The following is an 8,292-nucleotide window of genomic DNA, read 5'->3' as shown; positions in this document are numbered from 1 at the left end:
TAATCCTTCCCCAACTCCTCTCCTGAAAACCACAGAGAGTTGGGATGGGATCTTCTTCCAGCCATTGGCAAGGCTGGAATGCTCACAGATGCACTCAGAGAGCATGGAAATGGTGCCCTGGAGCTCTCAATCTGGGAAGGGAAGTGTTACTATCTGGGGACTTTGGCATCCATGTTCCTCCCAGACCCGGTTCCAATCTGCAGAAGTCAGGCCAGCTGACCTTCAGTCATGGGTGCCAAGCGGGCTCACCTTCCGTTCCTCAAATTCTGCAAATTCTTTCCATGAGTGGGTGACCTTTGCCACCACTCTCTTTTTTTAGTCCTCCTTCCTTTCCACTTGCTCCTCTGCCCCTCACCCCCACTTTCCCTTTTTCTTCTTTGCACTCCTCCTCTCCACACCCAATCCTTTTCTCTTATATCCACTCCCCATCATCCTATCCCATTTTTCCTTCATAGTAATCCCTTCCCTTCTAGTCTTCCCCCTCCTTTTCCGTTATCCCTTTGCTCCCCTCTCCCTCTGAAGCCATTCCTCTTGCCATCCTTCCTTTCCCCTGAATTCCCTACAAAGCCTTCTCCATTTTCTCTCTCTCCCTCTCCCTCTCCCTGTCCCACTCCTTCCTGCTCTAGCCTCTTCTCTGTCCCCGCTTCTCCTACTTCAAGGGTCCTTAGACTTGAGGGAGAGCAGCTGCAACTCCTAGGCTCACAGGGGCAGGTTGTCAGGGGGAAAATCTACCAAGGAAATAGACATGTCATAGATCTAAGATTGGCTTTGGAGGCAAGGAAGAACAGACAACAGAAGAAGTCACATGTCTAGAGGATAGAGTGCAAGATTGGGAGTCAGAGAACTTGGGTTCTAATCCTGCTCCACCACATGTCTGTTGTGTATCCTTGGGCAAGTCACTTTACTTCTCTGTGCCTGAGTTATCTCATCTGTAAAATGGGGATTAATACTGTGAGCCCCATGTGGGACATCGACTTTGTCCTAACTGATTAGCTTGTATTTACCCAGTACATTAACCAGCACATAGTGATTGCTTACCAAATACCTTTAAAAAAAGGAGGAGCTCAAAGGAGGTTGGTTCTCCCACCAAATACCTTTAAAAAAAGAAGATGCTCAAAGGAGGCTGGTTTCCCCATCTTAATACAGTTTCTCCCTTTGAGGTTTCTTGAGCCCTAGAACATGAGGCCTTCAGGAATCCTACCTGAAGCCTCGCTCAGTACATCACCATTCTCTCCCTAGCCTCTCTGCTCCCTGGTCTAGACTCCTACTCAGTCAGATGCTGCTATCGAGCTAGGTCTTGTTCTGTTCTGCTCAGTTCAGCTACTCAGTCCCTCTCCCCTGGTGCTAGGCCCCACTGCACTGTTCTCTCCAGCTACTGCCCTGCCTTACCCAGAACCAGCTGCTCCTTCCCCCAAGACCAGATCTCACCAGGAGTTGGTGGTGACTGAAGGAAGGTCTGGTTCTCAAGCAAAGGAGCAGTGTGGCCTAGTTGAAAGAACCCAGGCTTGAGAATCAGTGGACTTGGGTTCTAATCCCAGCTCTGCCATGTGGCTGCTGGGTGACCTGTGGCAAGTACCTTCGTGTCTCTGTGCCTCAGTTACCTCACCTATAAGATGAGGATTAAGATGCTGAACCCCATGTGGGACATGGACTATGTCCAAACTGATTATCTCACATCTACCCCAGTGCTTAGTATAATGCCTGGCACAGGGTAAACACTTAACAAATTTTTTTTTTAAAAAAAGCAGACAATCTGTGTCTTGAGATCCCTTCCCCCAAATATTAGAGTGATGTCTTCTGAGGTGTCCTGAAGCTCTGGTGTCCATCAAGAAGGCAAGGCCCTTTCCACCTCTGCATCTTCCAGTGTGTCGCCGGACTTGTCACCTCCCCAAATAATGACAACAGCACTTACGCACAGGTCTGTAATTTATTTTAATGTCTGCCTCCCCCTCTGGACTGTGAAGTCCTTGTGGCCAAGGAACACATCTACCAACTCATATATTATGCTCTCCCAAACTCTCAGTATTGTGCTGTGCACACAGTAAGTGTTCTGTCAATCAATCAATCCATCAGTGGTATGCACTGATGATGATGGTATTTGTTAAGTGCTTACTATGTGCCAAGCACTGTTCTAAGAGTGCTTACTGTGTGCAGAGCACTATACAAGTGCTTGGAAGAGCACAATACAACCAGGTCTGTAGACACATTCCATGCCCACAGTAAGCTTTCTGTCTAAAGAGGTGACAGACATTAATATGAATAAATGAATTGTGGAGAAAATTTTCCCTCTTACTTAGATTATGAGCACCATGTGGTACAGGAACTGTGCCCAACTTGATTATCTTATATCTTCCCCAACACACGTGGCTCAGAGCCTAAAGAGGTGAGGAAGAACAGACTTTTAATAGCCATTAATATAGAAGGGGACATTGAGGCAAAGAAAAGTTAGGTGACTTGTCCAAGGTCCTAAAGCAAGTGGCCAGGCCAGGATTAGAACCCTGGTCTCTGAACTCCCAGGCCAATTCTCTTTCGACTAGGAAAAATTGGTTCTTTTCTCTTTGCCACTCTTCCTCAGTTTCCTCTCCTACTCTTGGGCCTACATTTTCCTTCTCTTGTGGCTTAAATCTCTTGTGTCACTACAGTCTCTGAGCCCTATGGTGACTGGCTCATGGCAGTTGCTCTGCACACAGAAACCGCTTAATAAATATGATTAAATGAATTGGACACATTCCAATTTTCCCCCCCGGAAAAGGGCCACCAGTTGCCATTTAACAGCCACCACTGTAAGAAGTTGCCTCTTGGGGAGAGAGTCCCAAATGTGAGCAGCAGATCATTTTGTTGTGACCCCTAGCCTGAGGGCCCATGAGCCTAGGCCAAGATCTTCTCCAGGGCCCTGGTCAGAGGGTGCCTGGGGCCAGGCAAGGAACTGATGGAGATGGAGCAGGTCAGCAGAGGAGGTGGTGGATCCTTGGTGGGAAGTAGCAAGGGAGCTGCACTGATTGGACTCCAGTAGGGAGAAAACCACCACTGGAGAAGTAGCACCTGATGGGCCTGGGGAGGGAGGTAGGCAGGGTGAGTAGGAGAAGGATCAGAACTTTAAAGGAGGACCACTGCCCAAATGTGATGGCTGATGGCTTCGGAGAGAGCAAAGAAAAATCTTTGAGAACCAGAGAGGAGGGAAGTGGCTCCTAAGAACAATATTGAGCAGGACTGGTCTTGCTGAGAGGAGACTCAGCTGAGCAGCCGTGACCCATCGCCCTCAAGGTCTGGAGTCGAGAAACTATAGACAGGACAAGGACAAGGCAGGAGCTCAAAAAAAGCTACTGGAGAAGAGGACTGAAGCATTGCCTCTGAGTGAACCAGAGATCCAGCTTGGGGCCAGTTGGAGCAATGGACCAGTCATTTCTACTCACTTTTTTCCCAAGTCTTAAGTAATCAAGAATACAACAATTGTCACTTTCCTTAACTTTATTCATATTAAATAACATCAATATTAACCACAATGTTGAGGAATCAACGGGGAATTGGGAGAGCCATGAGGACCAGCCCCAAGGGACAAGAGAGAGAGAGAGAGAGCAAGAGATAGGGAGAGAAGAGTCACCACCACCTTCCCAGGTGCAGGTGAGACAGCTTTTCTCCTCTGCTGGTCAGGTGAGCATCTAGTTTCCGTTCCCCTGAGGAATATTCTCGAGGATCCAGGAGGTGTAAGTGGCCACGTCAGCGTAAACTCCAGGGCGGTTTGGGAGGGCGCAGCCTTCCCCAAAGCTAACCACGCCAGTCAGCACCCAGACTCCATCCACTGGGCAGGCAAGAGGTCCCCCAGAGTCACCCTGCAAGAGACCAGAGGAATAGAGTGAGGAACGTGAGTGTTGCCCACTGAGTAGGACCAAACTGGGGGTACCCGGGGTGCGGCCCTTACATGGCAGGAGTCCCGTTGGCCCTCTGGGTAGCCAGCACAGATCATGCCCTCCAAGATGATGGGACTCTCGGGAGTCTCTTCACCATCCCGTGGGGAGGAGCTGGTGGAAGAAGGCTCTTCAGGAGATGATGGTTGAGGCTGGTGGTAGAAGTTGTCACAGGCCTCCCGGTAGATGAGAGGCACTTCGACCTTCTGGAGAGTTACCGGAGGGGGCAGATTTTCTAGGGGGAGAGGAGGAAGAGAGAGGCAAGGAATTGAGCTGGATGGCAAACAAATTTTACCCCTGCCCCCACAGAGCAGAGATGGCGACAAGAAGGCCAGAGGGAAGGATGATAAATGGCTACTCAGGAGAGAAAACGATAATGATAATAATGATAATTATCCAGCACTTAGAACAGTGCCTGGCATGTAGTAAGCACTTAACAAATACCATCATTATTATAATGATTATAAAACAATAATAACAGTATTTGTTCAGCGCTTACTGTGGGCCGAGTACCATACTAAGCGCTGGGGTAGATTCAAGACCATTAGGGCAGACACAGTCCCTGGCCCTCATGAGGCTCAAGGTCTAAGTAAAAGGGACAGCAGGTATTGAATCCCCACTCTACAGATGAGGAAATGGAGAAGTTAAGTGACTTTCCCAAGGTCACCCAGAAGGTAAGCGATGGAACTGGGAGTAGAACCTAGGTCCTCTGACTCCAAGGCCTGTGCTATTTCTATTAGGCCAAGTGGCTTCGAAGGGAAGCAGTGTGGCTCAATGGAAAGAGCATGGGCTTTGGAGTCAGAGGTCATGGGTTCAAATCCCAATTCTGCCACTTCTCAGCTGTGTGACTTTAGGCAAGTCACTTAACTTCTCTGTGCCTCAGTTCCCTCATCTGGAAAATGAGGATTAAGACTGTGAGCCCCACGTGGGACAACCTGATCACCTTGTATCCCCCCAGCGCTTAGAACAGTGCTTTGCACACAGTAAGCGCTTAATAAATGCCATCATCATAATCAGATCTGGAAAAGAGGGCTGGAAAGAGGATCGGTCACTGGGTTAGATCCTGGGTTTGATGGAAAGAGGGGAAGGGAGGACTAGGGCATTATGAGGAGAACTTGGTGAAATACAGGGAGACAGCTGAGAACAGGACCTGGTTCCTGGGAGGAGAGTAGGATGTGGGGAGACGTCGGGGCCTGGGGTCCAAGCGGTCCACTGCCCAGCAGGGCTGAGATCTAGGGGAAATCAGGGGCTGGGGGTGGGTGGAAGGGGGGATAGCTGGGTTGTAGAAGGGGAGTTGGGGTTAGGGTTTTGTCTGGGGCTCACCTCCCGTCCCTGTGCTTCCCCAGCCAGTTGTCCAGCAGGGTGTGCCGGAGGCGGGCCGGGAGGCAGCGTCGGCAATGCAGATGGGCCGAATCTTCTCCGTGAAGGACACTGGTTCCGAGAGTTCCAACAGGGCAATGTCATAACTGGCTTCGACGCTGCCCGTGAAGCTTGGGTGGGCCACGATCTGTTTCACATTGCGGGTGACGCCATCCGGGCTGATAGGCTCCAGTGTGCTTGTTCCCAGGATCACGGAGTACCTGGATGGGTCCCGACTGGGAGAGGGAGGAATATAGGAAAGACCACTTAGTCACTTGTCCACAACGAGCATGGTTTCCCACCCAGACGAGTGGATTTTTTTTCCATAAGGAGGGAGGAAGGAGATAGGGGGAATTCATAGACTATAAAACCTCTTTTACGCCCTCCTGCCTCCCTCCTCTACAACTCACCCACCCATCTGCCTTAGCGGGTTGCAATTTCCCCTTTAATAATAATAATAATAATGGTGGTATTTGTTAAGTGCGTACTATGTCCAAAGCACTGTTCTAAACGCTGGGAGGATACAAGGTGATCAGGTTGTCCCACATGGGGCACACAGTCTTAATCCCCATTTTACAGATGAGGTATCTGAGGCACAGAGAAATTAAGTGGCTTGCCCAAGGTCACACAGCTGACAAGTGGCATAGCTGGGATTCGAACCCATGACCTCTGACTCCCAAGCCCATGCTCTTTCTACTGAGCCACGCTGCTTCTTCACTGCTTACCTTCACTCTGTGACTGTCCCCTAACTCCCTGGAGTCTGCTCACTGTCCATGGGGCCCCTGACCCTCCCCACAACACCCTGCCCTCCCCTCTGGTGAGCTTCTTCTCTCTTATAGCTAGTCGACACTCTCATCCTTTTTAAATCCCAGGTGTCCTGACTCGCCAAGCTCCTGCTTTTATCTCAGACTAGACACCTTCTCTCCCACTGTCCATGTTCCTCTTTAGAGCAGGGAGCTCTTGCAGGACTTCCCTAGAGCTGGGGTGACTGTCCATCTTGGTTTAGTGAGGACTGTCTTGAATTTTTTGAGGTTGTTTCAGCTGGACAAAGCAGGTAGATGTCCCTAAATAAGGATGGTTGTGGCTGAGTTGGTCCACCTCAACCTCTCAAAATCACTGTAAACTACCGGGTTTGCAGAACCTGGTCTGGAACACACTCAGCGGCAGCTCCCCTGACGTCTCTCATAACTCTGGGAATTGTGATGCAACCCGAAATACTGGGAGACTCTAACCCCGCACTTCTGGTCTCCCCACATCCCCCACTTCTCCTGTTCACTCAGGTGGAGAGGCAAGGGATGGGATGCTGGCCGAGGATGGGAGGCCCGATGCCCTGGTTTTCATTACTCGAATACGCAGTGGGCAGCAGTGAGGATCCAGGTACTGGTGAGCAGGCTGCCGCCACAGTGGTGAGAGTTGCTATAAAAGAGGCTGATCTGCCAGGGCCACTCTCCATCCTTTGCATCCTCACCCCCAACTATCCGGTTAGAGTTGGAAGGTTGGCCACAGACTGTAGAGAGAGAGAAAGAATCAAGAGCACATCAGCCCTGAGCCCCCAGGACCCAAGCGTTTTTGCTCTCCACCCCTCGGACCCCTCCTCCTGCCCCAGGCCTCAGCATATCCCCCCTCCCATTTTCCTCCAGCTCTCCTCTCAAACGTCACTTCCTCTTGAGATCCCAGGACCAATCCTGCCCCAGCTCTTCACCTATATTAAAGTTGGTCTGATTTCCTCCGTCTTCACCGTTGTCCAAACCGTAAGCCCCAGTAAATGGAAGGGTGGAGCCCGGTGGGATGAGAAGAACCATCCCTGTGGAGAGAAGAACCCAAGGAGGAGTTCACCAACCTATCTTGCCTCTGAAAGGAGATTGGGGAGCAGCGACTTTCAAGGATCCCTGTGACACACTCTCAGATCTGGGAAGGGGCAGATGAGTAGCCGGGAGACTGGGCCTCTAGAGCCCCTTCCTAGCCAAGTGATTCAGTGGTCAGCTCAGATTCTGAGAACTCCTGGGTCTAACTGGAGGTAAGGGTGAAGTACAAAGTTTCCACTGAAATGGCAAGAGGGCCTATAGGCACCAAGCTATTTGGATTTGAGGGGCAAGGGGGAGAGCTGAGAGCTCAGGGAATGCCTGAGGATAATGGGAGGGGACAACAAGGTAAGGGGGTGATGGGAACTCCTGGGACCAACTAGTGGAGCTCAGGGGGGAGTGGAGACTTCTGGGCCTAACTAGAGGATCCGGGGGCAAGTGGGGTCTTCTGTTCCCAGAGGAGAGCCAGGGACTTCAGAATTCGTTCTGAAGGTGCTGGAGGTGCACTTGTCCTGGAAGGGAAGGAAGGAATTGTGGAAGGGGTCTCTTGATACTCACCGAGCACAGACACCAACCCCAGAGCCCTAACTTTGCAGATCATCTCCATGGCTTCTGGTCACCCTGACTGTTGTCTGTGTTCCACAGGGCCCAATATAAAGCCCAGGACCCTCCCACTCGTACACCCCAGCCAAACTCCACCTTCTTGTCCTTCTGCCCCTCTTTCTCCCTGCTCTTGACCTCTCCTCCCCTAACGTCCCCCTCCCAGGGGCTGTACTCCAGGGCCCTCTCTGGCCTGTCCCCTTCTCATCCCAGTCAGCCCAACCTACCATCCTCTCTCTTCCTGGGGCCTAGAAAGTCGGTCCTCTGAGCTCTGGGAGTGGAGGGAAGAATGTTAGGGACCAGTCTGGTGATGAGGCAGGCAGACCCCTGGGGCTGGGGGACTAGAGGGTGCAGTGTCTATGGGAATCTGAATATCTGTGTTGGGAAGATGCTGGTTCTGGCTAACCCAAAACTACCCCTTCAATCCATTAGCCTCCAGGCACTCAACTCCGTGAGAAAGTATTTTTGTCATCTGAACACAATTATTCGAAGGTGGACCTCAGCCAAACCGGGTCAGGCGGTCAGGAACAGGGAGATCCCATGAAGGGAGGGGGAAGGGTGGAAGCATCCAGGAGAAGAGTATGGCTGGCAGAGGAGAGCCAGGACTCTTGGGTTCTGGAAAGTGG

The 8,292-nt window shown here is 51.1% G+C and overlaps 1 protein-coding gene across 1 annotated transcript; it reads right to left on the bottom strand.

Moving 5' to 3' along the window:
• Window positions 1-3,659: 3,659 nt before the first annotated feature.
• LOC119942862 (serine protease 33-like) lies at window positions 3,660-7,673 on the bottom strand. Its single transcript, XM_038763875.1, has 6 exons — window positions 7,625-7,673; window positions 6,967-7,068; window positions 6,609-6,771; window positions 5,229-5,500; window positions 3,920-4,140; window positions 3,660-3,830 (listed from the first exon to the last, which is right to left on the bottom strand). Exons 1-6 carry the CDS (start codon window positions 7,671-7,673, stop codon window positions 3,660-3,662), a joined length of 978 nt encoding a protein of 325 aa, XP_038619803.1.
• Window positions 7,674-8,292: the final 619 nt, after the last annotated feature.

The sequence above is a fragment of the Tachyglossus aculeatus genome, chromosome 21 (genome assembly GCF_015852505.1).
Source record: "Tachyglossus aculeatus isolate mTacAcu1 chromosome 21, mTacAcu1.pri, whole genome shotgun sequence".
NCBI lineage: Eukaryota > Metazoa > Chordata > Mammalia > Monotremata > Tachyglossidae > Tachyglossus > Tachyglossus aculeatus.
The sequence above is the reverse complement of the archived record's forward strand: the minus strand, read 5'-3'. Positions and strand labels throughout refer to the sequence as shown.

Bases quoted from the DNA above. Each gene is read 5' to 3' on its own strand.
- LOC119942862 (XM_038763875.1), bottom strand. From the start codon at position 7,673: ATGGAGATGATCTGCAAAGTTAGGGCTCTGGGGTTGGTGTCTGTGCTC. The intron at 7,069-7,624 runs GTGAGTATCAAG...TTCTCTCCACAG, and splicing joins GGGGTTGGTGTCTGTGCTCG to GGATGGTTCTTCTCATCCCA. The intron at 4,141-5,228 runs GTGAGCCCCAGA...CTCTCCCCCTAG, and splicing joins GGGAAGCACAGGGACGGGAG to AAAATCTGCCCCCTCCGGTA.